This window comes from Anolis sagrei, chromosome 3, assembly GCF_037176765.1.
Source record: "Anolis sagrei isolate rAnoSag1 chromosome 3, rAnoSag1.mat, whole genome shotgun sequence".
Lineage (NCBI taxonomy): Eukaryota > Metazoa > Chordata > Lepidosauria > Squamata > Dactyloidae > Anolis > Anolis sagrei.
The window spans coordinates 267120838-267148015 of record NC_090023.1 but is presented as its reverse complement, the minus strand read 5'-3'; the positions used below and the strand labels follow the sequence as shown (position 1 = coordinate 267148015).

The 27178-nt window shown below is 43.1% G+C and overlaps 1 protein-coding gene and 1 non-coding gene across 2 annotated transcripts in view; both read right to left on the bottom strand.

Moving 5' to 3' along the window:
- Nucleotides 1–23092, bottom strand: part of NCL (nucleolin) — a 34204-nt gene extending 11112 nt beyond the window's left edge. The window contains exons 1-10 of the mRNA XM_060767313.2: nt 22934–23092; nt 17702–17812; nt 15656–15935; nt 12834–12992; nt 10479–10667; nt 10153–10239; nt 6146–6272; nt 4043–4179; nt 3695–3818; nt 1544–1698 (exon numbers count right to left, since the gene is read on the bottom strand). Coding sequence (XP_060623296.2) covers nt 1544–1698; nt 3695–3818; nt 4043–4179; nt 6146–6272; nt 10153–10239; nt 10479–10667; nt 12834–12992; nt 15656–15935; nt 17702–17812; nt 22934–22951 — 1387 coding nt within the window. The 5' untranslated portion in view covers nt 22952–23092. The remainder of the gene's footprint in view (nt 1–1543; nt 1699–3694; nt 3819–4042; nt 4180–6145; nt 6273–10152; nt 10240–10478; nt 10668–12833; nt 12993–15655; nt 15936–17701; nt 17813–22933) is intronic.
- Nucleotides 10781–10849, bottom strand: LOC132772442 (small nucleolar RNA SNORD82). Its single transcript, XR_009631176.2, has one exon. It is a non-coding gene; the product is annotated as a small nucleolar RNA SNORD82 (small nucleolar RNA).
- Nucleotides 23093–27178: the final 4086 nt, after the last annotated feature.

Here is a 27178-nt window from a genome sequence, read left to right as displayed (position 1 = left end):
CAAGATCTTTTTCACACGTACTGCTCTCGAGCCAGGCATTGTCCCCCATTCTGTATCTTTGCATTTCATTTTTTCTGCCAAAGTGGAGTATCTTGCATTTGTCACTGTTGAACTTCATTTTGTTAGTTTTGGCCCATCTCTCTAATCTGTCAAGATCGTTTTGAATTCATACCAATACATGCCAAGGGAAGAGGCTAGATATAAATATATACCATATTTTTATTATTCTAAGACACTAACAGTTGTGAGATACACAAAAAACTACATGTGTTCCTGTATGGCAGGGGGTTGGACTAGATGGCCCTTGTGGTCTCTACATAGTATTCTAAAATTGACTTTTGAACAAGAGTGGGCAGAGTTTTAAGAGCAGAGGCTTTACGTTAACTGGGCCCGTGTAGAGATCATCCTATGGCTGTGAAAGTTTTAACTATGCCTAAAATCAAAATCACAATTGTTTGAAACTCCTGGGATTTGTACAAAGACATTACTTTTACTTTCAAATTATTAGAAAACAGGAAAATACATTCAATATATACGTCTCGTTGAATTAATAATACAATAATGAAAACTGTAAAATAGTAGGGCTGGGAGGTTTTGTTCGTTAATTTCGTAATTCATTATTGATTCGTATTTAAATTAGCTTACGATCCGATATTGAGCCATGCAGGAGCAACTAAAAATCGAAACGAATTTTTCAATTTATTTCGTAATTGTTTCGAAATCGTTTCATTATTATTTCCATATGTCCGGTGCAATTTTTATAGTTGTTTGTTTTATCAGTGATAAAAAAATAAATTATCACACCAACAGTCAACAACAGAGGGAGAGGGAAGCTTCAGAAGTTCCCCCTGTCCCATTTGGAGGTTTTTTTAGCGTATTGCGCAATCGCGTCCACCATTAACGAATCAATTCGAAATTTTGGAAATTTCGAAATTTTTAAAAGGGAAAGTTTCGGAATTATTACACAATACCAAACGCAAGGGCCACCTAAAAACGAAACGAGTTTAGAAACAAATTTTTCTGTTGTTACCCAGCCCTATAAAATAGTAAATAATAAAATTGTGAAATTGTGTAAGAGTAAATAGTAAAAATAGTAAGAATTATAAAATTTACATATCCCTTGTAAAATTACCTAAATGCTGAAAATTCTCAATGGGTTTGCTTGTGAAATACAAAAATCTATGTTAATATCAGAGTTAAGAGCAAATCCCAGTGTCAAGGTGAAATCCAGGCAAAGATATATGGAGACATCTCCAGTAATTGATGGGGTATTTTCACTAACCGGCAACCTTTTGCGTCGTCAATTGCTCTTCAGCGAGAGGTCAGCTGAATATACCATTGAACTTCAGTCTCTTTGTTTTTCTTGTTCCTTGCACCTTCTCTTTCTTACTCTCTCTCACTTTTGACTCCTTCTCAGAACAGGGTAATTCATGATTCTATTTAAGAAGCTGCTGTGATACTAAGATGAACCTCATTTTAGAGAGATGTTTATATGGGAAAAGGTGTGCCTTAAAAGGTTCTATATCCACGGGAGTGTTTTTACCTGACTGTCCTCCCTTGCCGCCTTTCCGGGAGTCCTGATTGCTCTTCTCACCAGTGTAGTCGATCACAATGGCGCGGCCGCCCATCTCCAACCCTTGCTTCTCCTCCAAGGTCTTTTCTGCCTCGGCCTCAGACTTGAACTCAATGTAGGCCATCCTGACAGGGAAAATGCTTTTATTAACAGGTTGGTTCAGACTACTTAGAAACAGAAGGGTGTCGTCCGTGGTCGTCCCCCCCCCCCCCACCGCCTGCTTCTGATCATACTCCATTTTATTTATTTACAGTATTTATACTCCGCCCTTCTCACCCTGAAGGGGACTCAGAGTAGCTTTACATAATAATAGTAATAATAAAACTTTATTTGTACCCTTCCACATCTCCCCAAAGGGATTCAGGCGGTTCACAAAACCACTCAAGGTATCACATATAAAAATAAAATTACATAGCACCAAAAAAAAAAAAACCAACAAAAAACCCACACAAAAACCCAACCATAAATTATCTGAATACAAACAATGGACAGCATCAAAATTAAGAGTATAAAATTTATAAAACATAGTAATAGAATTATAGAGACCTCATGGGCCATCCAGTACAACCCCTTTGTGCCAAGAAGCAGCAATATTGCATTCAAAGCATCCCTGACATCTCACACCAGAAGCGACTTGCAGCTTTCTCAAGTTGCTCCTGACACGATAAAAAAAAAAAATCCCTGACAGATGGCCATCCAGCCTCTGTTTAAAAGCATCCAAGGAAGGAGCCTTTACCACACTCTGGGGCAGAGAGTTCCACTGCTGAACAGTTCCCCCAGTCAGGAAGTTCTTCCTCATGTTCAGGTGGAATCTCCTTTTCTGCAGTTTGAAGCCTTTGTTCCATTGTGTCCTGGTCTCCAGGGCAGCAGAAAACAAGCTTGCTCCCCCCTCCCTATGACTTCCTCTCACATATTTATCCATGGCCCTCATCATGACTCCTCACAGCCTTCTCTTCTTCAGGCTAAGCATGCCCAGCTCTTTGAGCTGTTCCTCAAAAGGCTTGTTCTCCAGATCCTTGATCATTTTAGTCGCCCTCCTCTGAGCACATTCCAGCTTAGAGTTAACATCTCCCTTCAATTGCGGTGCCCAGAATTGGACAGTCTTTGGGCTTCTTCAATCACAAACTAAAGTGCCAAGCAACAATGGTCGATGTCATCACATACAACCATAGTACACTGCTCCAGTGAAAGGACTACTTAAATCCTCTGGGTATCAGCCAGCACGTCAATGGCTTAAATCAAGAAATAGTTTTCTAAGATCTACAGAGACACTTGCTGGAACACCTCAGCAAGCGAGAGTCCAAAAGTGGCAGGCTCAAACCCAGAAGCCCAATCAATGGCTGATACTAAATGAGAGACTCCCCCCTGGGCACACAGAAGACTGGGCGACTTGGAAGGCGCTGAAGAGACTGCGCTCTGGCACCACGAGATGCAGAGCCAACCTTCAGAAATGGGGCTACAAAGTGGAATCCTCGACATGCGAGTGCGGAGAAGAGCAAACCACTGACCACGTGCTGCAATGCAACCTGAGCCCTGCCACATGCACGATGGAGGACCACCAGAGGCACTCCAAGGGGCTAGCTACTGGTCAAAGGACATTTAATAGAATACCAAGTCTGCAAACTTTGTGTTTTGTTTGTTTGTCTGTTTTTAATGCAATACAACTGTTTTGGTTCGCTCCTGACACAATAAATAAATATCCAACCTGGACTTGAACTGCTGACCTTTGAATCAGTAGGATCTTTCTGCAGCACAGTGGTTTAGCCTGCTGTGCTGAGCCCGACTTCCAAGTCTCCATCTATGGCAGACATGGTCAAACTCCGGCTGTTAGGAATTGTGGAAGTTGAAGTCCAAAACACCTGAAGTGTCAGAATTTGCCCATGCATGATCTAGCCTTGCCTTGTGCAGACAACAACAGGACAAGCGCCTGAGCATCTTTGGTCAAAAGGCCAGAATATGACAATTTCACAAACATATTATCCAACATGGATAATGCTGTCTGGAATCTTAGCATAGCTTTTGGAAGCCAAAAGTTTTGTTCTGCGAACACTGCTGCTGCATACAAGCGATGCCAACAAGGCAACACATAGCGAGACCCGTTTTCTTTGGCTCTTGACTCACCCTTTGCTGTTTCCATCCCTGGACACCAGCCTGACTTCCATGGCGTTGTCAAACTCTTCTTGCAGGTCTTCCTTGGAGACGCTGAAAGGAAGATTCTTCACAAACAGGGTTCGTGCGTCTCTTTCTGGAAGGGGAAAAAGGCACACCAGAACAGAATCAAGTTCGAGTTCTCTTAAGGAGTTTTAAAATCCAATGTTACAAATTCCTGTTAAGCCGAAACACAAAAGGGTGATCTGTAAGAGATTGAGAAAATGAAACCCAACAATCCCCAAACGTTGATAATAAGCCACAATGCAGACCTCAAAGTAACTTCTTCCCAACAGCGCTTGGATTGCATTGCTAACTCACCTTTCTTGTTCTCTTGCATGCTCTCTCTACTTTTCGCCTTTTCCAGTTTTATTTCCAAGCCCATTAACTTCTTTCCATTGAACTTCAGGGCTTTCTCCATTTCGGCTTCTGAGGCGAAATCGACGTAGCCAAATTTCCTGGAAATCAATTTTAGATACAATTTTTTCTCTAAGACTGTATGATGTGTGTCAGACTCAGGTGGAAACTAGTGAGCCATATTTGCTTTGCAGGCAACCGTGGTCTGGGAAAGGTGCTGCAACAAGTTGACAACACTTATTTATTTACTACTAGCCGTCCCCTGCCACACATTGCTGTGGCCCAGTCTGTGTATATACATGTATATGTGTGTTTGCGTATATATATATGTGGTTTTGCACGTGTTGTAATGTATTTTTTATTTTTGGCTTATTTTTTAAGTCTCTTCCGCTGTGTTTTTCAATGTTTTTGAGTGATGCCCACTCGTTGGCCTGAGGTGTCTTTTGTCTAAATTTGGTGTCAATTCACCCAGTGGTTTTTGAGTTATGTTATTCCCACAAACAAACATTATATTTTTATTTATATAGATATTTATGCCCCATCCTTCTCACCCTGAAGGGGACTCGGAACAGCTTGCAAATAGGCAACAATTCAATGCCATATAAACAGACATGTAAAAACAACAAGCATATACATTAAACCAGTGGTTCTCAACCTGGGGTCCCCAGATGTTTTTGGCCTATAAGTCCCAGAAATCCCAGCCAGTTTACCAGCTGTTAGGATTTCTGGGAGTTGAAGGCCAAAAACATCTGCCGACCCCAGGTTGAGAACCACTGCATTAAACCATAGAAATTAAGAAAAAAACCATCTATATACATCAAAATTGAATCCAAACCCACGTCACCAACAGGGACAGGAAATGACGTTCAAAGGCAATCTAGTTTAAGCATGAGACCCCATTTTAAGCTACAATTAGATTTATCTATCCCTTGATTCATTAATTTTGACCTTGACAAGTCCCCCAGTTGGGTTGCTGTGAGTTTTCTGGGCTGTCTGGCCATACTTCAGAAGCATTCCCTCCCGACGTTTCACCCACATCTATGGCAGACATCCTCAGAGGTTGTGAGGATTTATATACTTGTGGAATAATGTCCAGGGTGGGAGAAAGAACTCTTGCTTGTTTGAGGCAAATGTGAATGCTGCAATTGATCTCCTTAATTAGCACTGAATTGCCTTGTAGCTTCAAGGCTTGGCTGCTTCCTGCCTGGGGGAATCCTTTGTTGCAAGGCGATTAGCTGCAGCATTCACATTTGCCCCAAGCAGACAAGAGTTCTTTCTCCCACCCGGGACATTCCACATATATAAACCCCACTTGCCTTGTTTCCAACAAACCTCACAACCTCTGAGGATGCCTGCCATAGATGTGGGCGAATGCTTCTGAAACATGGCCATACAGCCTAGAAAATGTACAGCAACCCAGTGATTCCTGCCATGAAAGTCTTTGGCAACACAATTCCCCAGCTTTTTGCAAAATAAAAGAGAGATCAAAAGCGATAATACAACAAACTAGAATCATAGTATCATAGTTGGAAGAGACCTCATGGGCCATCCAGTCCAACCCCATTCTGCCAAGAAGCAGGAATATTGCATTCAAAGCACTATTACATAAAATACAAAACTAAATCAGGAACAAATCAATTAAGACATTATGTTTCCTGAACAAGCAATGTCACGTCAGCGCCTAATAATGAAGACCTGTTGCATCTTGCTTAAGAAGGATTGCACTGTGATCCAGGCCTTCCCCCAAGCCCCAATTGGTTTCCACGTATCCGTAAACATTGTTTTGTATCAGTGATTCTCAACCTGTGGGTCCCCAGGTGTTTTGAGCTACAACTCCCAGAAATCCCAGCCAGTTTACCAGCTGTTAGGATTTCTGGGAATTGAAGGCCAAAACATCTGGGGACCCACAGGTTGAGAACCATTGTTCTAGATGTTCCCTTCTAATACCAAGTTACATAATCTATTTTTCAAATACCTAAAAACCCAGATACAACCATAAGAATCGGTTTCTTACAACCAGCAGATAGGTTTCAAAACAACAGCCCTCTCAATTAGGGGAAATCTTACTTTGAGCCTCCAAGTCTCACATCTTGGACTTCGATGTCCTTCTTGGTGAAGAAGTCCCTGATTCCTGACTTCAGTTCTTCAAAATCCTTGTTTGAGTTCAGGTTACCAAGGAAGACCGAGAATGCAGCTTCAAGAAAGTTAGCAGAAGATTTGAGTTATGACAGCATCCCTGGAAGATGGCTGAAGCAAGGTCCGGAAAGCCTCCAAGGACGGCTTTCGGTCAACACCGCGTCTATGGCGCCCATTTCTGTACGTCACACTCCCATTATGAAGGGAATCCCGGCAAGCGTGTTTGGAACAGCTCAGTGCAGCTCTTTTGGCTTTATAATATGGACAATACCTGCCCCTATCTCTCACTGCCTGGTATTCTACAATCATGCCTTTGCCCCCCCCCATTATTTTTTTGTATTTCAGAAGGAAAACAAGGGGTAAAACTACCTTCCTTACCCGAGAATGCCTCCCCGCAATTATTTTTTGTATTTCAGAAGGAAAACAAGGGGTAAAACTACCTTCCTTACCCGAGAATGCCTCCCCGCAATTATTTTTTGCATTTCAGAAGGTAAACAAGGAGTAATACTACCTTCTTTACCCCAGAATGCCTTCCCACAATTATCTTTTGTATTTCAGAAGGTAAACAAGGGGGAAAACTACCTTCCTTACCCCAGAATGCCTCCCCACAATTATTATTTTTAATTTCAGAAGGTAAACAAGCAGTAAAACTACCTTTCTTACCCCAGAATGCCTCCCCACAATTTTTTTTTGTATTTCAGAAGGTAAACAAGGAGTAAAACCACCTTCCTTACCCCAGAAGGCCTCCCCACAATATATATTTTTTGTATTTCAGAAGGTAAACAAGGGGTAAAAATACCTCCATACCACAGAATGCCTCCCCGCAATTATTTTTTTTTGTATTTCAGAAGGTAAACAAGGGGCAAAACTACCTTCCTTACCCCAGAATACCCCCCGCAATTATTATTTGTATTTCAGAAGGTAAACAAGGGGTAAAACTACCTTTCTTACCCCAGAATGCCTCCCCGCAATTATTTTTTGTATTTCAGAAGGTAATCAAGGGATAAAACTACCTCCTTACCACAGAATACCCCCACAATTATTATTTTTGTATTTCAGAAGGTAAACAAGGGGTAAAACTACCTTTCTTACCCCAGAATGCCTCCCCGCAATTATTTTTTGTATTTCAGAAGGTAATCAAGGGATAAAACTACCTCCTTACCACAGAATACCCCCACAATTATTATTTTTGTATTTCAGAAGGTAAACAAGGGGTAAAACTACCTTCCTTACCCCAGAATGCCCCCCACAATTATTTTTTTTGTATTTCAGAAGGTAAACAAAGGATAAATTTACCTCCTTAGCCCAGAAAACACTATGAAAAATATATATAATGGGGTTGCCTTAAAGTTGGCAGATGAATTTAAAGCCTTTGTATCTTTTTAATGGAAGTATATAATAACAACACATTCAGGAGGGCTGGAAAAAAATCCCAACACAAGCGAGAATGTATTTAGCAAGAATCACTGGGGAGAAGCGATGTAGTGAACTTCTCTTGGCCCACCAAGGAAGGAGAGCACTTCCACTTATCCCACTATTATAGCAACAAGAATGCGGACATCTACATGTCCTTTTGCGGCCGATTATCCCTTGTGGGAACCTTCTAAGTGTCCCTGTGGACTTGTGTGTGATGCTTTCCTCCTATCAAAGTGGAGAATAATGTTAAAAGATGGTTTGACACAGGCATGTGCAAACTTGGGCCTTCCGGGTGTTTTGGACTTCGACTCCCACCATTTCTAACAGCTTCAGGTCCCTTCCTTTTCCAGGGAAAAGAGGGAAAAGGAGGGGACCTGAGGCTGTTAGAAATGGTGGGAGTCGAAGTCCAATACACCCAGAGGGCCCAAGTTTGCACATGCACACTTTTAACATATTTAAATCCTTACAGGCTTACTGATGTAGAAATGCCATCAGTGGATAAATGCAGCTTTTAGAACCCACTCCTATTGGTTTAGAAAACAGTCTTGCTGCATTCAACAAGATTTGCTCATGAGCAAAAGTGTATTCATTGGATTGAAGCATTAGTTTCTGGAGTTGATCTGTGTCTCTTATTATGTAGTGTTGCCCTGACACTTTCACTGTGTAGGAGAGAGAGAAAAAAAACTGGATTCATCTGCAAAAGCAGTATGAAAAAATGGCAGAGATTGTACTTGGCATACAAGCCGCTTTATTTTTATAGCATTCCAAACTGAAAATTAGGAAGAAAACTGCGCACTTAATTGTATCTTGTGTTTCAAAACAACATTTTCAACATCCCATCCCACCCCAACATTCCCGCCAACCTCCTTTCAAATTTTTTAATCCTCCCCAATAGATCAAATCATTACATTTAATCCTCCCCAATAGATCAAATCATTACATATGCACTGTGTACATAACCACATACAGGCAGTTCACAAGTTACAAACAAGATAGGGGACTGCCTGGACTTAAAATTCCATTAACACAAGTCTTTTCAATTAAAGTTCAACTAAAGTTAACTACTGTCTACAAGAGGAATAGCCACTATTAATTTAGATCAGCGCTTCTCAACCTGGGTCAGTGAGTCCCTTCCAAGGCATGGGGGTTCTGTGTGGGAAGTTTGGCCCAATTCTATCATTGGCGGAGTTCAGAATGCTCTTTGATTGTAGATGAACTAGAAATCCCATCAATAACAACTCCCAAATGTCAAGGTCTATTTTCCCCCAAACTCCACCACTATTCACATTTGGCCATACTGAGCATTTGTGTCAAGTCTGGTCCAGATTTATCATTGAGTCCACAGTGCTCTCTAGATTTGTGTGTGTGTGTGTGTCAGAAGAGACTTGAGAAACTGCAAGTCACTTCTGGGGTGAGAGAATTTGCCATCTGCAAGGACACTGCCCAGGGGATGTCCGTATGATTGATGTTTTACCATCCTGTGGGAAGCTTCTCTCATATCCCCGCGTGAGAACAATTTGCTCCATCCCCATCTCATCCTGATTTTAGTATTTTTAGTATCTTAAGTTTTTATCTTGCACATGCGGCCCACTCATTGTTATGTTATTTTACTGTGTATGATTTTGCTTTATCATCTTTGCACGCATATGTTGTATGTATTTTCCTGTGTTGTTATTGCGTTTTGGTTTTACTTTATTGTAATATGCTGTTGGGTTTGGCTTCATGTAAGCCGCCCTGAGTCCCCATTGGGGTGATGGTGGCGGGGTATTAAATAAAGTTTATTATTATTATAATTATTCAACAAATGAGAGCTTATTCTGCTCCCCAGATTCTAACCGCTAATCTATCAGTTGACCAGTCCTGCCAGCACAAGGGTTTAACCCACTGCGCCATCAGGAGCTCCCTTGCTCTGGATGTAGGTGAACTACAACTCCCAACACTCAAGGTCAATGCCCACTAAACCCTTCCAATATTTTCTGTTGGTCACGGAAGAGTTCTGTGTGCCAAGTTTGGTTCAATTCCATCATCTGTGTGGTTCAGAATGCTCTTTGACTAGGTGAACTATAAATCCCAAAAACCACAACTCCCAAATGACAAAATTTGGACCAGTGAATGAAAATACATCCTGCATATCAGATATTTGCATTACGATTCATAACAGTGGCAAAATTAGTTATGAAATAGAAAGGAAAATAATTGTATGGTCGGGGGTCACCACAACATGAGGAACCGTATCAAGGGGTCGCGGCATTAGGAAGGTTGAGAAACACTGATTTAGATGAACAAGGACTCATGGTGGGGAGGGAAACTATATTTGTACTCTCGTACTTTCTGCAGAGTTATGCTAAGAGTTGACTCTCGACTACGTTGTGAATAATGTGGAATGTTGCAACAGAGGAACTGTGGTAAGTCTGGGATAATTCCTATATTGACAAGAAAAGTCATGATCCTGTTTTGCTTTGGAATAAAAAAAAAACATAGGCAAAAAAGAGTTTGTGGCTCTCTCAAGGGCTGCTATTCACCTTCGGTTTTCTGTTTCTTGGCATCTGGAGTGCCTTTTTGCTTTGCCATCTCCTTCTTTCGCTTCCCAGATGTTTCTTGCACTTTTTCTGCGTAAAACAAAAAAAAAATAAACAAGGTTAAAAAAGAGAGCACACGGGGATAGATTGCACAGTACACACAGGAAGGGGAAGCTGGATCAGGACTTGACTATCTTTGGAAGCGGTCATTTGTGATGCGTATCACATCAGTTCAGCGAGAAATCATCATTTTCCAGCTTCAGGGCCAAAGATGAGAAGCACATCTTGATTTTCCCACCCAGAATGACAGGAAGCCATGTCCAACTCACCTTCCTCTTCTTCCTCCTCCTCGTCTTCATCATCTTCCTCATCCTCGTCATCCTCCTCGTCGTCGTCATCTTCCTCAGACTCTTCCTTGGCAACCTTTGCTGGGGTGGCTTTTTTGAGTGCCGGTTTTGCAAGCACAGCCGCTTTCTTCCCCTTTGCTGGCGTGATTTCCATGGGCTCGTCTTCAGACTCTGCAGCGATAGAGACGGGCACCATTTGATCACATACTGACCACAACCCTCAAATACGCTCAAGAAAAGACTTAAAACTGCCCAGTGGTGAAATCAATTGGCTATGATGCCCAGCACATCAGCTCATACAAGAGACATCAACTAAAATCAGTATTAAGTCCCAAAAAATCATCATTTGTGCTAGCATGGAGGCATAAACAAGTTGGAGACTCCCCCTTGTCGAGCTCCTTTCCACAGCAACCCTACACTGCACCAAAGGCTGCTCAGCTAGACAAAGCATGGGCAAACTTGGGCCCACCAGGTGTTTTGGACTTCAACTCTCACAATTCCTAACAGCCTCAGGCCCCTTCTGACATAATAAAGATTAAGACACGTTAAAATAATGCAGACCAATAAAATCATGCAAGATCCGGAAATGTATATACCACTAAATATTAAAGTTTTATGGTGTCGTAAATTAGTTAAATTAGCACTGGGACTGTGGCACTGCTGGCTGAGTGTCAGCTGCATTAAGATCACTTCTGACCAAAAGGTCAGGAGTTTGAAGCCAGCCTGTGCCTGAGTGTGCTTCTGACCAATTGTGTATCTTGTTGTCAACCTTTGCAACCCGAAAGACAGTTGCATCTGTCAAGTAGTAAGATTAGGTACCACCTATGTGTGAGTAGGCTAATTTAACCAATTTATGAGGCCATATAAAAGACTCCAGCAAAAGCATGCGGGGAATGCAGAAGTACTTCATCAGTGTCACAGATGGACGATGAAAGCGACAACACCCCTGGCAGCCAGAAATGTTAAATAGCCTCTGACTGTCTGTCTGTATCTGTTGTGTGTCTTTTCATTGAATGTTTGCCATATATGTGTACATTGTAATCCGCCCTGAGTCCCCTGCGGGGTGAGAAGGGCGGAATATAAATACTGTAGATAAATAAATAGATAAAATTAGCCTCCCCGCATAAAGCAGCACCTAAATTTTCTACTTGACAGATGCAACTGTCTTTCGGGCTGCATTAATAGCAAGCTAGACTATTAATGGTCGAGAGCTCACTCTGACCCGGGCTGGCTTCAAACTCATGATCTCTCAGACAGCAGTGATTTAATGCAGCTGGCTATTACTTATCTGCGTCACAGCCCAGTCCCAGCTTAGTGGTGTAACGTTAGAAAATGTTGACCATATCGGGCTGCATAGGTCAACAGCAAGCTAAACTATTAATGGTTGAGAGCTCACTTTGACCCGGGCTGGCTTCGAACTTCTCTCAGACAGCATTGATTTAATGCAGATGGCTTTTAACTAGCTGTGCCACATCCCAGTCCCAGCTTAGTGGTGTAATGTTAGAAAACGTTGACCATTTTGGGCTGCATAGGTCAACAGCAAGCTAAACACCCAGAGGGCCAAAGTTCACCAAAATACAGGCCTTGCTTTTTCCAATCCAGACATTTTATTCTTTGCTGCTATTTTAAAGGTTTATTTCAACACAAAGCTGACTTACCATCCTCTTCATCCTCATCGTCTTCCTCATCATCCTCTTCGTCGTTGGGAGTTTACTCTGACCCAGGCTGGCTTCAACTCATGACTTCTTGGTCAGTAGTGATTTAATGCAGCTGGCTACTCACTAGCTGCGCCACAACCAGGTCCTATCACTAAATATTAGTTAGGATCGCAACTGTGTTTATTGTAATGTTATTTTGTTATTGTATTAATGTGTTGTTTTTAAATGTAATTTTGATGATGTTGCTTGTTGTTTATGTTTTAGTTTTATTTTTTGATGTAATATGTTGGCCCCGAGTCCCCATTGGGGAGATGGTGGCGGGGTATAAATAAAGTTTATTATTATTATTATTATTATTATTATTATTATTATTATATCGTGAAAGCTATCACATTTCCTGTTATTATGAATAGCTGTGGAAGCTGAACAGTGAAGAGGGTTAATTAGCCCAGCTGAGTTTTCTGAAGAACAGATAAACCAGGATATAAATATAACATCAACAACAACAACAACAAGGGGAAAAGGAAAGGGCCTGAGGCTGTTAGGAATGGTGGGAGTTGAAGTCCAAAACACCCAGAGGGCCAAAGTTCACCAAAATACAGGCCTTGCTTTTTCCAATCCAGACATTTTATTCTTTGCTGCTATTTTAAAGGTTTATTTCAACACAAAGCTGACTTACCATCCTCTTCATCCTCATCGTCTTCCTCATCATCCTCTTCGTCGTCGTCATCTTGAGCGACCTGCTTGGCTACTTTAGCGACCGCTGCGGCTTTCTTGGCTACGACGGGGGCCTTGGTTGGTTTTTTCACTGGAACGGCTGCTTCCTCCTCAGATTCATCTGTAGCAATTAAGAAAGGCACAGATGTTTATTAGAAAACATACAAGCCGACAAAATCAAACTTTTCATAAGCACAGTTTAAATAAATTTTAATGCCGATTTTAAATATGTATTTTTTCCATTATGGCAACTTTTACAGCAGACTACTGTAAACTCTGCACATTTCACATCATATTCATGCAACCCAAACCAACAAGTATTTTTCATCAGATATAATTTTAGGTCATTCTTACAGAGTTTGTTGTGCTGAGTTCAGATCTATGTTTATTTTTTCTCTATCAAGTGTAGTTTTTGCAATGAGACTAATCGAATAATTAACGCATTTACCAACTGATATCAATTGTATCCGCCGGGTGGTGCAGTGCACTGAGCTGCTGAACTTGCTGACAGAAAAGTTAGTGGTTTGAATCTGGGGAGCAGGGTGAGTTCCTGCTGTTAGCTCTAGCTCCTGCTAGGACTGTATCTACAATTCATTTTAGGTTCATAGAATAGAGCTGGAAGAGACCTCGTGGGCCATCCAGCATAATTTGTGACTGCTTTGTTTTTTATTCAAAGTACCCAGGGATTTGTCTTTCAAATGTATTTGCCTGTTTTCTATGTGCATTTATACAAAGGGAAGCTATATGTATCCACTATGGTGGCGGAGCTGGTTAAACTGCTAAGCTCCTGAACTTGCTGACCGAAAGGTTGGTGGTTTGAATCTGCGGAGTGGGGTGAGCTTCCGCTGGTAGCCCTAGCTCCTGCCAACCTAGCAATTCGAAAACATGCAAATGTGAGTAGATCAATAGGTACCGCCTTGGCAGGAAGGTTTGTTTGGTCGTGTCAGGAGCGACCTGGGAAACTGCAAGTCGCTTCTGGTGTGAGAGAATTGACCGTCTGCAAGGACGTTGCCCAGGGGACGCCTGGATGATTTGATGTTTTTATCATCCTTGTGGGAGGCTTCTCTCATGTCCACGCATGAGGAGACAGGGGTTTAACCCACTGGAAGGTGACGGTACTCCATTCAGTCATACTGGCCCGATGACCTGGGAGGTGTCTACGGACAATGCCGGCTCTTTAGCTTTAAATGGAGATGAGCATCCCCCCCCCCGACTTAATGTCAAGGGGAAATCTTTACTATCAAGGAGGTCATCAAGGTGGTCACTTGAAACATTCACACCTAGCTCCAGTAGACAAGAGTCCTTTGTCCCAGATATATAAACCCATTTTCCTAGTTCCAACAGACCTCACTACCTTTTGAGGATGCTTGCCATAGATGCAGGCGAAACGTCAGGAGAGAATGCCTCTAGAACATGGTCCTATAGCCCAAAAAAACCTACAACAACCCAGTGATTCCGGCCATGAAAGCCTTCGACAATACATCTTTACTATCAATTAGATTCTATTGATATCATTGCATAAAAGCATTACTTATCCCACTAGCCTCATCGCAAACTACATGTAATAGGAGAAAAAAATAAACACAGATCTTAATTCAGTGCAAAAAAACTCTGTATAAGAATGACCAAAAATGAATGGATGAAAAATACTTGCTGGCTTGTGAAATCAGTGCTACAGCAACTAGAGCTAAAATCCCTACTGTATCCCTTATGCACAGAAGATCTGGAAAGTAATTGTCATGGGGCTTCAGTTGATCTCCATATACGCTAATGTATAAATAGACCTCATGTAAAAGTTAAGGACAGGTTTTGAGGCCAAAATTTTGATATGGCTCATTGATAAGTAGATAAGTACCCATAATAATAATAATAGTAATAATACCCATTGGTAAGTAGAGGCTGCTCTTTTGGGCTGGTTTCTTTAAACTAAAATTTCTAGACAGATCCCATTGGTGAAGAATCCCAAAACACTTGTGGATGTATTGTCGAAGGCTTTCATGGCCGGAATCACTGGATTATGGTAGGTTTTTCCGGGCTATATGGCCATGTTCTAGAGGCATTTTCTCCTGACGTTTCGCCTGCATCTATGGCAAGCATCCTCACAGGTGGTGAGGTCAAAACGTCAGGAGAAAATGCCTCTAGAGCATGGCTATATAGCCTGGAAAAACCTACAACAATCCACTTGTGGATGGTTCCTCTGAGGAATTTAATGAGACAGAGACCACTCCCGTCCATAATAGGGCAACTGACATTAATGTCAGGTATATTTGTATTTGGGTCGGGCTTTAGCACATCGGGTTAAACCACCAGCTGCAGTAAATCTTGCCAACCGAAAGGTTGACAGTTCAAAGCCCGGGTTAGGGTTTGCTCTTGGTCTTTAGCCCAGCTTCTGCCTACCTAGCAGTTTCAAAAATAGCAATGTGAGTAGATAAATAGGTACTGCTTAAGTGGGGAGGTATTTTTACGAGGGATGTTTACGAACAAAGCTTTTTGGCAGAGAAAAGTGGGCCAGAACTGAGCACAGCCTCCAAAATGCCGAAAACAGAGCATCTATATACCTCTATCTATGTACAGTTGTCTGTCTTGTCAATGTATGTTTGCCATATGTATGTTCTGTGATCTGCTCTGAGTCCCGTTTGGGGTGTGAAGGGCAGAATATAAATACTATAAAATATAAAACAATAGTTGCAGTTCTGTTGAGCTGCCAGTTGTCTATTTTATATGGCAAAAACCAGGAATATTATGAAATTAGTGAGAACAATTTGCTTCTGTCATCCAATTCACCTTCTTCCTCACTATCTTCCTCCTCCTCATCCTCCTCATCTTCATCCTCCTCATCTTCACTCTCCTCTTTCTTGGCGTTCTTTCCATTTTTTGCTCCTTTGGCAGAGACCGGGGTCTTCTTTGCTGGAGTCGCAGCTCCTTTCTTTGCCGGAGTCACCACCGCCTTTTTGGCTGGGGTTGGTGCTGGTGTTGCTTTCTTGCCAGGGGTCACCGCCGCCTTTTTGTTGGGCGTAACCACTGCCGCTTTTCCTGGGGTGGCGGCTTTCTTCTGAGGAATCATCTGCAGGAAGAAAAAGCTATCACTATCCACTGCAGAGAAGTGCAATTAGAGAGGAAAATAGAGAACACAAGTGCAATACAAGCTCCATTATTTCAGCCAATTCAGCAGAATTTGCTTCTGAGCAAGCACACAAAGGAAAACCTTTACTATTGGTCATGGTACGTCTGGGTTCTCCTGGGATCTTTCCTACCCCCCCCCCACGTGAATTTTCACTCAACGAGCAATCCCAGCCATGCTTTCATACATGTGATCTATTCCTCAGCCAGAATTTGAGCCTCTTATTAAGGATCAAGATAGGAAAAGTCTTGTTTACTTTATTGTTTTGTATTATGGTGAAAATGTGTGGCCCTGCCAATATTCTGGGAATGTAATAACCATCACCCCTCACCAGCATTCCCTGTACTGCCAAGAGCTCATGGAAGCCCTCCCTCCAGGTGTATTGGGAATTGAAGTCCAAAACACCTTGAGGGAGGACCAAAGTTTGCCCATGTCTGGGATAGAAAATGCACCTTTTCTATCAAAGTGCGAAGTCAGGGTCAAAACTGTAACAGCCAGGCAACAAAAGGATGCAAAACAGAAGCTTGATGGCCATCTGCCAGGAGTGCTTCAAGTGTGGCAGAAGGGGCTGGACTAGATGGCCTTTGGGGATTCCTTCCAACTATGGAAGAATATAAGGCTCTTCCACACAGCCATATAATCTAGGGACCATGCATCTCGTTATATGATTTATTTTATTTATCGTGTCAGGAGCAAACCAAACACAAAGTTTGCAAGCTTGGTAGTTGATTAAATGTCCTTTGACCAGTAGCTGGCCACTTGGGAGTGCCTCTGGTGTTACTATAAGAAGGTCCTCCATTGTGCATGTGGCAGGGCTCAGGTTGCATTGCAGCAGGTGGTCTGTAGTATGCTTTTCTCTACACTTATTTATTTATTTAATACACTTGTAGACCGCCGTTCTCAGCCCTCGGGCGACTCACGGCGGTGGATTCCACTTTGTAGCCCCATTTCTTAAGGATGGTTCTGCATCTCGTGGTACCAGAACGCAGCTATATGATAAATCACCACAATCCAGACTAATAAACTGGCCCTATTAATAGCAGTACCTTAAAACACTTCCAATGTTCAAATCCAAACAGCAGAGAATCCAAACATCTTTAGGCACTCTTTGATTAATCACCATGAAGTCATTAGATAGCAAAGCTCATTGTACTAACTTTCGCAGGCAAGACTGAGGTTTGATTAATTCAAGCGCTAGCCCTTTTTTATCTCTGATCTGCTTGAGATGATGCACAAAATGGCCTCCAGGCCTGTTCCAACTCTATGACTCCAGATATGTCTGGATTGCAAGTCCATCATCGTTTGCTATGCAGGTTAGTACTGCCAAAAGGTACAATCCAGCTTCTGCGGTGCATCTACACTGCAGAATTAAGGCAGTTCTAATAAATGCCATGACTCGATGCTTTGGAATCCTGGGAGCTGCAGAGTTTAGTGAGACACCACCATCCTTTGGCACAGATGGCTAAAGGACTTGTAAAACAACAACTCCCATGGTTCTATAGCTTTGAGTCTTGGTGGTTAAAGTGTTGTCAAATTGCATTCATTCTACAGTGTAGTTCATACATGGGCAAACTTTGGCCCTCCGAGTGCTCTGGACTTCAATTCCCACAATTCCTAACAGCCTTAGGCCCCTTTCATTTCCCCTTCCTGATCCGTGAGATCATTATAAAATTCACTTAATACCCAAAATAATCAATTGCAATTTTCACCTCTTCCTCGCTGCTTTCCTCCTCTTCAGAAGAGTCATCTTCTTCACTGTCATCAACTTCCTTTGCAGGAAGAGCAGCCATTTTTTTCAGTTTCTGCGGAGGTTTAACATTCTGGAGGATAAAAAAAAGCACAAGTTCAAGCATCTGCAACTGGTAGTGCACATTACCCTATGATCAGCAGGGAATGGGGACACAAGGGATAAAGATGCAGGCTCCTGAAATAATTCCTAACCCTATAATCTGACATTGAAAGAAGCTTTGTTTACTTCAGAGACAAAGAGCTGTACTAGATGTCCAGAAGCCCAAAGCGTGCAAATAAAACTAACTGGAAGCTAAATGACAATAATTTGCCATTAATTCCAATTAGCAGAAATCTTTTTTGGTTGTAGGGATAGAAAGTTTTCCCTTCATTTTTTAAAATAATTTCTATGGGATATTGTTTTATATTCATGTATCATTTATATTATATGCTGCACCTTGGAGTGCCTTGTTAAGCCACCTCGAGTCCCTTGGGGAGATGGTGGTGGGATATAAATAAAGTTTATTATTATTATTATTGCAGAATCTTTTTTGGTTGTAGAGAAGGAAGAGTTTCCCCCTCAATTTGCAGAATCTCCAATCAGTTGCTAGCATTGCTTTGGGCTCCTGGTGGATTCAAGATACATTCTATACTAGACAGGCAATCTTCAGCCCTTCCTCCTTGTGTTTTGGACTTCATCCTAGAGGCGGTTAGGAATTGTGGAAGCTGAAGTCCAAAACAACAGAAGGATGCAAAAGAAAGCGCTTAATGTGCATCAATGGCTTTGAAACAGAAGCTTGATGGTCATCTGCCAGGACTGCTTTTGGTGTGGCATAAGGGGCTGGACTAGGTGGCCTTTGGGGGGCCCTTCCAACTATGGAGGAATATAGGGCCCTTTCACACAGCCCAGAATATCAAGGTAGATAATCCACATTATTTGCCGTATGGAAGGGGTCATAGACTTCCTAGGAGTCTTCTGCTTTGGAGGTTTTTAAAAAATAGGCTGGATGGCGGTTGAGCTTGGTTGTGCCCCCTTATTTAGCAGAAAGAGGTTAAGGCTGGATGATCAGTGGGGGATCTCTTCCAAGCCGAATTTCCTATGAAAACCCCAAAACAATGGAGATTCCAATAAACCACTGAAACCCATTAAAAAGCACTATCAATACAGGCCAATACAACACAATAAAATGCAATGTGAAGGTTATAATTTCCTGCATGGCAGAAGGGGGTTGGACTGGATGGTCTTTAGGGGTCCCTTCTAAGAAATATAAAGGACAATCAATACAAGCAAACTCAGTAGAATAAAATACAATGCACAACTAAAATTCCCTGCATGGCAGAAGGGGGTTCAACTGGAGGGCCTTTGGGGGTTCCTTCCAAGTATTAGGAAGTACTATCAGTATAGGCCAACACAGTACAATAAAATGCAATGTTAAGGTTATAATTTCCTGCAGGGCAGAAGGGGGGTTGGACTGGATGGTCTTCAGGGGTCCCTTCCAAGGAATATAAAGGGCAATTAATACAACACAGTACAATATGTACAATACAAACATTTCCTACATGGCAGAAGAGGATTTGACTTGATGTCCTTTGGGGGTCCCTTCCAAAGATTAGAAAGTATTATTTATAGTATTTATATACTGCCTTTCTCACCCCTAGAGGGACTCAAAGTACTATCAATATAGGCCAACACAGTGCAATAAAATGCAATGTGAAGATTAGAATTTCCTGCATGGCAGAAGGGGTTGGACTGGATGACCTTTAGGGATCCCTTCCAAGGAATATATAGGGCAATTAATACAGACCAACACAGTACAATACAATGCAAAGGTTCAAATTGCCATGCAATGTGAAAGTTATAATTTTCTGCATAGTAGAAGGGGATTAGAGTGGATGGCTTTTAGGGGTCCCTTCCAAGGAATATATAGGGCAATTAATACAGGCCAACACAGTACAATACAATAGTAAAATTTCCTGCATGGCAGGATGGGGCTCAGCTGGATGTCCTTTGGGGGTCTCTTCCAAGGATTAGAAATTACTATCAGTATAGACCAACACAGTACAATGAAATGCACCGTGAAGTAATTCCCTGCATGGTAGAAGGGGGTTTGGACTAGATAGCCTTTAGGGTCCCTTCCAAGGAATATAATGGGCAATTAATACAGGTCAAAACAATACAATAAAATTTTTCCTACATGGCAGAAGGGGGTTCGACTGGTTGTCCTTTGGGGGTCCCTTCCAAGAATTAGAAAGTACTATCAATACAGTCAAACAAAGTACAATACAATGCAATACAATATTATGAAAAGATTGTGATTCTCTGCATGGCAGGAGTGGTTGGACTGGAAGGCCTTTTGGGGTCCCTTCCAAGGAATATAAAGGCCAATTAATACAGGCCAAAGGTTGTAAAGGTTGAAATTGCCATGCAATGCAAAGTTTATAATTTTCTGCATGGCAAAAGGGGGTTAGACTGGATGGTCTTTGGGGATCCCTTCTAAGGAATATAAAGATATTCCTATTTAGATACAGTTAAAATGTTTAAAATAAATAAATAAATGGCAATTAATACAGGCCAACACAGTACAATATAATACTAAAAATTTCCTACATGGCAGAAGGGGGTTGGAGTGGATGGCCTTTGGGGGTCACTTCCAAGGAATATAAAGAGCAATTAATACAGGCCAACACAATACGATACTACAATTCCCTGTATGGCAGAAGGGGGTTGGATTAGATGGCCTTTGGGGGTCCCTTACAAGGATTAGAAAGTACTATCAATACAGTCCAACAAAGTATGATACAATGCAATAAAATAATATGAAAAGGTTGTGATTCCCTGTATGGCAGAAGGGGATTGGAGTGGATGGCCTTTAGGGGTCCTTCCAAGGAATATAAAGGGCAATCAATACAGGCCAACATGGTACAATACAATGGTTCAAATTCCCTGCATGGCAGAAAGGGGTTGGTCTGGATGATCTTTGGGGGTCCCTTCCAAGGTTTAGAAAGTGCAATGCAATACATAAATTTCGCACATGGCAGAAGGGGATTAGACTGGATGTCCTTGGGGGGGAGGGGGTCCCTTCCAAGGATTAGAAACCATTATCAAGGCAGGCCAACACAGTACAATACAATGCAAAGGTTCCAATTTCCTGCAAGGCAGAAGGGGGTTGGACTGGATGGCCTTTAGGGATCCCTTCCAAGGAATATAAAGGGTAATCAACACAGTACAATATGATATAATAATACTACAATTCCCTGTATGGCAGAAAAGGGTTGGACTGGATGGCCTTTGGGGGTCCCTTACAAGGATTAGAAAGTACTATCAATATGAAATGGCTATAATTCCCTGCATGGCAGAAGGGGGTTGGACTGGATGGCCTTTAGGGTCCCTTCCAAGAATTAGAAAATACAATACAATACCATGAAAAGGCTGTAATTCCCTGCATGGCTGAAAGGGTTGGACTGGATGGCCTTTAGGGTCCCTTCCAAGGAATATAAAGGGTAATCAACACAGTACAATATAATAAAACACTAAAATTCCCTGTATGGCAGAAGGGGTTGGACTGGATGGCCTTTGGGGGCCCCTTCCATGAAATATAAAGAGCAATTAATATAGGCCAACACAGTACAATACAATATAATACTACAATTCCCTGCATGGCAGAAGGGGGTTGGATTGAATGGCCTTTGGGGGGTCTCTTCCAAGGAATATAAAGAGCAATTAAATCAGACCAACAAAGTACAATACAATATAATACTACAATTCCCTGCATGGCAGAAGGGGATTCGACTGGATGGCCTTTGGGGGTCCCTTCCAAGGATTAGAAAGTACTATCAATACAATAATATTAAAAGGCTATAATTCCCTGCATGGCAGAAGGGGGTTGGACTGAATAGCCTTGGGGGTCCTTTACAAGGATTAGAAAGTATTATCAATATAACATGAAAAGGTTGTAATTCCCAGCATGGCAGAAGGGGGTTGGACTGGTGGCCTTTAGGGATCCCTTCCAAGGAATATAAAGAGCAATTAATACAGGCCAACACAGTACAATACAATACAATTCCCTGTATAGCAGAAGGGGGTTGGACTGTACGACCTTTAGGGGTCCCTCACAAGGATTAGAAAGTACTATCAATACAGTCCAACAAAGTACAATACAACACAACAATATGAAAAGGTTGTGATTCCCTGCATGGCAGGAGGGGTTGGACTGGATGGCTTTTGGGGGGCCCCTTCCAAAGAATATAAAGAGCAATTAATACAGGCCAACACAGTACACTACAATATCAATACAATATGAAAAGGCTATAATTCCCTGCATGGCAGGAGAGGGTTGGATTGGATGGCCTTTGGGGGTCCCTTCCAAGGAATATAAAGGCCAACACAGTACAATATAATGCAAAGGTTTGTTTACATTCCCTGCATGGCAGAATTACAGGTTGGACTGGAGGGTCTTTTTAAGGGGTCTCTTTTTCTTTTGAGCAAAACCCAAAAAGGGGGTTGGACTGGATGGCCTTTAGGGGTCCCTTCCAAGGAATATAAAGGCCAACACAGTACAATATAATGCAAAGGTTTGTGTACATTCCCTGCATGGCAGAATTACAGGTTGGACTGGAGGGTCTTTTTAAGGGTCCCTTTTTCTTTTGAGCAGAACGCGAAAACCACGTGGAAGCCCCGGAAGCGAGGCCTAGGCTGAGCATTTCCTCTCCTTCCTTCCTTCCATCACCCACGTGGTTTGAGATCACGTGGCTTCGGGAGAGCAGGCGGGAGAGGGAGAGTGCGCGCGCACACCGCTCCTTGCTCGCTCCTCTTTCCTCCCAGCCCCTCCCCTCTCCGTTGGCTGCGCGCGCCGCTCAACACAGAGAAAAGGGGGAAAAAAAGAAAGAGCGCGGGCGCCTAGAAACTCCTGCGCGTATGCGCGCGCGCTCGCTCTTTTCCTTTTAGAAGAAAAAAAAGGGGGGAGTCCTAGAAACCGCCGAGCGTTCTATTTCGATCTGCGCCTGCGCGCCAAAATAAATAAATAAGTAGTAGGAAAAGGGAGAAGGGGAGTCTTGAAACTGCTGCCTCCTCGCTTGTGTAGAAGCGAAGGAACGGGAGGCCTTGAAACTGCTGCGCACGCGCACAAGGCCTACTAAAAAAAAACCCTTTCCCCCCTTCATTCGTTGGGTTTCCTTCCATTCTAAATGAGTGAGGCTAGGCCTCAAAGCCTCACCTTGGCGAGTTTCACCATGATGGCGGCGCTGGGAGATGCCCGGATGTGGAGCGAGGCCTACAAGGAGAGAGAGAAAGAAGGGACCGCCGCGCTCTCCAGTCTCCGCCAAAAGCGAAAAGAGCGAGGTCGAGGGCTCGCCGCGCTCTCCCTCACGCCCCACGCTGCCGCCTCAGCCAATGGGAGACCGCGCAGCCCCAAGCTCCGCCCACTCCGGGCTTTCCCCCACACCAATCCCGCGTCGACTCGCTCCGCCCAATCAGACACCGCCCCTGAACTCGAGGGCGGGACGACACGTCGCCGAGCCAATAAGATGACAAAACTGGGAATTCTACGCTTCCTGATAGGTCCGTTTCGCAGAGACGGAAGTGGTAAGGAGAACACGTGGCGGCGCCCTCTGCCTGCAACCGCGTGGGGTCGGCCCATTTTGTGGCTCTGGATCCGGTTTGTTCTTGTGTGTCTGTAAGCCAGGCATGGGCAAGCTTGGGCCCTCCAGGTGTTTTGAACTCCAACTCCCACAATTTCTAACAGGCACAATTCCTAACAGCCCTCCAGGTGTTTTGGACCCCAACTCCCACCATTCCTAACAGCACTCTAGATGTTTTGGACCCCACCATTCCTAACAGTACTCTAGGTGTTTTGGACTCCAACTCCCACAATTCCTAACAGCCCTCCAGGTGTTTTGGACCCCACCATTCCTAACAGTACTCTAGGTGTTTTGGACCCCACCATTCCTAACAGCACTCTAGGTGTTTTGGACTCCAACTCCCACAATTCCTAACAGCCCTCCAGGTGTTTTGGACTCCAGTTCCCACCATTCCTAACAGCCCTCCAGGTGTTTTGGACTCTTAAACCCCACTATTCCTAACAGTCACAATTCCTAACAGCCCTCTAGGTGTTTTGGACTCCCACCTCCCTCCATTCCGAACAATCCTCCAGGTGTTTTGGACTCCAACTCCCACAATTTGTAACAGCCACAATTCCTAACGGCCCTCAAGGTGTTTTGGACTCCAACTCCTACCATTCCTAACAGCCCTCCAGGTGTTTTGGACTCCAACCCCCACAGTTCCTAACAGCCACAATTCCTAACAGTTCTCCAGGTGTTTTGGACTCCAGCTCCCACCATTCCTAACTCCCACAATTCCTAACAGCCCTCCAGGTGTTTTGGACTCCAACTCCCACAATTCCTAACAGCCCTCCAGGTGTTTTGGACTCTTAAAGCCCACTATTCCTAACAGCCACAATTCCTAACAGCCCTCCAGGTGTTTTGGACTCTTAAAGCCCACTATTCCTAACAGCCACAATTCCTAACAGCCCTCCAGGTATTTTGGACTCCAACTCCACATTTCCTAACAGCCCTCCAGGTGTTTTGGACTCTTAAAGCCCACTATTCCTAACAGCCACAATTCCTAACAGCCCTCCAGGTATTTTGGACTCCAACTCCCACATTTCCTAACAGCCCTCCAGGTGTTTTGGACTCTTAAAGCCCACTATTCCTAACAGCCACAATTCCTAACACCCCTCCAGGTGTTTTGGACTCCAACTCCCACCATTCCTAACAGCCACAATTCATAACAACCCCCCAGGTGTTTTGGACTCCAGCTCCCACAATTTGTAACAGCCACAATTCTAACAGCCCTCCAGGTTGTTACCTCACTACCTCTGAGGATGCTTGCCAAAGTGCAGGCGAAACCTCAGGAGAGAATACCTCTAGATCAGGGGTCCTCATACTTTTTAAAAAGTGGGCCAGATCACAATACCTCAAATTGTTGGAGGGCCTAACATGAATGAATATTATGCACGCAGCACATATTTTATTTGTAGTGCAAAAAACTACAATAATTAAAATGAAGAACAATTTTAACAAATATAAACTTATTAATATTTCAATGGGAAGTGTGGGCCTGCTTTTGGCTGATGAAATAGGATTGTTGTTGTTGTTGTGTGCTTTCAAGTAGTTTCAGACTTAGGTTGACCCTGAGCGAGGGCCGAGTAAATGACCTTGGAGGGCCACATCCGGCCCCCGGGCCTTAGTTTGAAGACCTCTGCTCTAGACCATGGCCATACAGCCCAAAAAAAACTACAACCCAGCCCTCCAGGTGTTTTGGACTCCAACGCCCACTATTCCTAACAGCCACCATTCCTAACAGCCCTCCAGGTGTTTTGGACTCCAGCTCCCACCATTCCTAACAGCCAGTAGGCTGTTAGGAATGGTGAGAGTTGGAGTCCAAAACACCTGGAGGGCTGTTAGGAATGGTGGGAGTTGAAATCCACAACACCTGGAGGGCCCAAGTTTGCCCATGCCTGTTCTAAGCCCTTCCACACAGAATATCATGGCAGACCATCCACAATATCTGCTTTGAACAGATATTGTGGATATAATCTGGTTCAAAGCAGATAATGTGGGATTTTATTCAGCTGTGTGGAAAGGTCCTCTGAATGTCAATATCAGTTTTAGCCTATAAAGCCTAATTTACAAAATTTAGCCTATAAATATCCATATCAATTTTAGCCTATAGAGCCCTAAATGGTTCTGGCCCAACTTACATGTCCGAATGCATCTACCATTATGAATCATCTAGGACCTTAAGATCGTCTGGGGAGGCCCTGCTCTCGTTACCGCCTTCGTCACAAGTACCTTTGGCGGAGACAAGAGACAGGGCCTTTTCGGTGGTGGCTCTTTGGCTGATGAACACTCTCCCTATAGATATTAGATCGGCCACTTCCATTTTAACATTCTGGAGAAAAGTCAACAAGCGTTTGCAATTACAGAGTAACTGACATAGGACAATGGAACGACTGGAACGACAAGCTGGAATGTGTCCAGAGGAGGGTGACTAAAATGATCAAGGGTCTGGAGAACAAGCCCTATGAGGAGCGGCCTAAAGAGCTGGGCATTTTTAGCCTGCAGAAAAGAAGGCTGAGAGGAGACATGATAGCCATGAGAGGAAGTCCTAGGGAGGAGGTAGCAAGCTTGTTTTCTGCTGCCCTGGAGACTAGGATGCAATGGAACAATGGCTTCAAACTACAAGAGAGGAGATTCCATCTGAACATGAGGAAGAACTTCCTGACTGTGAGAGCTGTTCAGCAGTGGAACTCTCTGCTCTGGAGTGTGGTGGAGGCTCCTTCTTTGGAAGCTTTTAAACAGAGGCTGGATGGCCATCTGTCAGGGGTGATTTGAATGCAATATTCCTGCTTCTTGGCAGAATGGGGTTGGAGTGGATGGCCCATGAGGTCTCTTCCAACTCTTTGATTCTATGAAAGGAGATTCCATCTGAACATGAGGAAGAACTTCCTGACGGCGAGAGCTGTTCAGCAGTGGAACTCTCTGCCCAGAGTGTGGTGGAGGCTTCTTCTTTGGAAGCTTATAAACAGAGGTTGGATGGCCATCTGTCAGGAGTGCTTTGAATGCAATATTCCTGCTTCTTGGCAGAATGGGGTTGGACTGGATGGCCCAAGAGGTCTCTTCCAACTCTAGGATTCTATGACTAGACAATGAGTCCGGACAACATTTTTAACAAGGAGACACTATGAATTTATATTTTATTGATTTGTTTAGTTTTTGTTATATGTTATGTTTTTAAATTGTATTTAAGACATTGTAAGCATTGAATTTTGCCCTGTTAACTGCCTTGAGTCGCCTATGGCCTGAGAAAGGTGTATACAAACAACAAATAAACAAATCCACAATATCTGCTTTGATCTGGGTTATCTGGCAGTGTAGACTCACACAGCCATACGACCCAGAATATCAAGTCAGATAATGAATGAATGCAACTTAATTTCTATCCTGCCCTGTTTATCTCCGCAGCGGGGACTCAGGGCGGCTTAAAACATAGGCCCCTTTCATGCATCTGAATAGAACCCCACATTTTCTGTTTTGAACGGGATTATATGGCAGTATGGATTCAGCCCAATTCAAAGCAGATATTGTGGGGTTTTCTGTTTTGATATTCTGGGTTATATGGCTGTGTGGAAGGGCCCAGAGTCCACATTGCCTGATAATCCAGTTCAATGTGGATTTTACACAATTGCAGGTGTTGATTTCCAAATTTGGCTTCTTTCTGTGCTTCGGAATGGATTTTCATATCTGTTGGAAGACTGATACTTGAACATCAAATCCAGATTATCTGCTTTGGAATGGTGTATCGGTCATATAATCCAGCTTGAAGCACATAATGTGGGTGATCTGCTTATATGGCAGTGTAGATCCAGCCCAATGTTCCTACTACATTGTCCTTATATCCT